The 2,450-nt window shown below is 38.8% G+C and overlaps 1 protein-coding gene across 1 annotated transcript; it reads left to right on the top strand.

The window, feature by feature from the left end:
* Positions 1-219: 219 nt before the first annotated feature.
* On the top strand, positions 220-2,056 carry LOC129115361 (39S ribosomal protein L22, mitochondrial-like). The gene is made up of 3 exons (XM_054626912.1): positions 220-485; positions 731-800; positions 1,781-2,056. The coding sequence occupies exons 1-3, from the start codon at positions 309-311 to the stop codon at positions 1,987-1,989; spliced, it is 456 nt and encodes a 151-aa protein (XP_054482887.1). The 5' UTR covers positions 220-308; the 3' UTR covers positions 1,990-2,056.
* Positions 2,057-2,450: the final 394 nt, after the last annotated feature.

The following is a 2,450-nucleotide window of genomic DNA, read 5'->3' as shown; positions in this document are numbered from 1 at the left end:
CAGAGCTAGAGGAGGTTGAGCCGCCCGGGAGCTAGAGGAGCCGTCCCGGTAGAATCCCGGTGACTGGGAAATAGGTTCCGGCGATCACCTATCAAAATGGAATCAACTATTCCATTTTTTTTTTTTTTTAATGGGTTCAAATGTGTTCAGAATTTCACGCTTTCCATTATTAAAACAACTGAATACTCGTACTTCTCCAAGGCTGTACAAACCATTTAGTCCTTCTGAGTTTTAATCTTATCTGCTGCATCCGGCTTTTCCCTTTTTGTTTTTCCCATGAACCCACTGTGGTCAGGGTTGACTTAAACATGGTGCTAAAAGAAGTGGCTCCCTCGGCCGATGCAACACCGTATAGTCCTAACAGCTGTAGAACAAAGGGTGAAGTTATTGTTTGTTCTCCTTCACAGATCCGAGGGATGAGCATTGATCAGGCCATTACACAGCTGCAGTTCAACGACAAGAAAGGAGCAAAGATCATGAAAGAGGTTAGTAGCTGAATGTTCACCTTTCATTATTGTGTGTTTAATGTAATTAGACACCACAGTCACGGATATTTTCCTCAAATTCCTGTATGATAACAATGTTTCCAATTTCACGGCTCATATATTTTTATTTCTAGAGTTGTGTATTCATGCATTGATTTGACAGCATTCCCATCACACCAATGCACTAGAAGTGTATTTATAGATGTCACAGCGCCTTTTTTTTTTTTTTTTTCTTTTTCGTTCAGGTTCTTGAGGAAGCTCAAGAGATGGCGGTCAAAAATCACAATGTAGAGTACAAATCCAACCTGTATGTAGGTAAGTGTCTACAGCTCTGATGGGAAACACTACAGTGTAAACTACTTCACATTATTAACACAACAGAACCTCCGGTAGCTGGATGGCTAAAATTAAAAACAAGGTTTTTAATAATAAGCAAGTTTTGATATCACAGCTATTGGCAGTATTTATTCAAATATTTTGACTATTTATTTTTTTTTAAATAAAAAACTTTTGTTTCCCAAAACCATTTAAAAAATCTCAGTCATCACGTGCTGTCAGCCATTGTGCCCAAAGCAAGAAAATGAAAATTCAGAATATCTGTTCTATTCTGATAGCTGGATCAGGTATCAGTGACAATGAGGCTGATCTATTCAGTTAAATTAGGCTTTATACAGGAATTTAAACTCCTGTTTATGTCATGTCCAATATGTTAATGCATTAAGTTTACCATCTGCATTGTAATTCCGGTTAATTTGAAGGTTGCTTGTGTACACTTTAGTATTTTAATAATGAATAACATTTCAGTAAATGTGTTTCAATGTATTTATTTGTTACATTTTGTTTAACAAAGGGAGTAAAGAAATGCTTAAGTCAAGCCTAATGTTGCTGTCCACATAAAAGACTGATCCCAGTCACTCCCTCACAGTGAGGCATACAGCTAGTTCAGATCGGTACTCTATCAGCCAAAGCCCAGATATCTGTATTGGTGTCTGGACTGAAAAAGTGTGATCAGTGCATCACTACTTCAGAACGGGGGAAATGACCTTCAGTAGGAGGGTGAGCCGGTAAGAGCAGTAGATTACCTTTGAGTTCAGATGGCGTGCAGAGTGGGTAATTTATGTGGAGTTGAGCACGTTATCACAGATAAGCCTAAACTCAGCACACATTGTTATTTTGACCAGTTTTCATTCAAAGGCACCTCTACAAATTAAACGAGTATTCTGTACCTTATCGCTCTCTCTCTCTTTATATCTCATCCCCTCTTTAATAACCCACCTCTCCCCCTCCTCCTGCAGCTGAGTCCTACTCCGGCAAAGGGAAGTACCTGAAGTGGATCCGTTACCACGGCAGGGGGATGTTTGGCATCATGGACAAAGTTAACTGTCACTACTTTGTGAAGCTGGTGGAGGGCTCGCCGCCCCAGATCGAGGAGAAGACGAGCTTTGACCAGGCCAAAGAGTACGTCCAGAACCTGAAGAACCGGACAATCATCCACAGCCTGTAGACCATCTGATTGGATAATATTTATCATGTACCTTTTACTGTATTTCTGTCTGTGTGTGTTTCTTTAACATGACATTTGTAAATAAACAAATAAAATAATGGGTTATGAGCCCAAATAGAATTACTTTGTCTTGTGTATTATTTTGAAATAATATTGACTGCAGCCAGTGATGCAGTTTTTAAACACAGTAATGTCTACTTCAGACAGAGACCACAAAGCACAGCAATGTTTAAGAATAGACTGATATTTATGTCTTTTTCTACAATAGGTAATCACATTTTATCTGACATATGATACATTTATGCTTCACATAAAGTAACAGTTGGCATTAGTCGCATCTACAAGTGCTCCGTTCAATAGTTGGAAGATTGAATATTTAGTAGATAGATTGAAGGTACACCTTTAAGCCCTGTGATGTGGTTAGCTGTCTATTGTCCAATCAGGCTAATAGATGTTTTCTG

The sequence above is a fragment of the Anoplopoma fimbria genome, unplaced genomic scaffold, assembly GCF_027596085.1.
Source record: "Anoplopoma fimbria isolate UVic2021 breed Golden Eagle Sablefish unplaced genomic scaffold, Afim_UVic_2022 Un_contig_11756_pilon_pilon, whole genome shotgun sequence".
Classification (NCBI taxonomy): domain Eukaryota; kingdom Metazoa; phylum Chordata; class Actinopteri; order Perciformes; family Anoplopomatidae; genus Anoplopoma; species Anoplopoma fimbria.
This window is presented reverse-complemented; position numbering and strand designations above follow the sequence as displayed.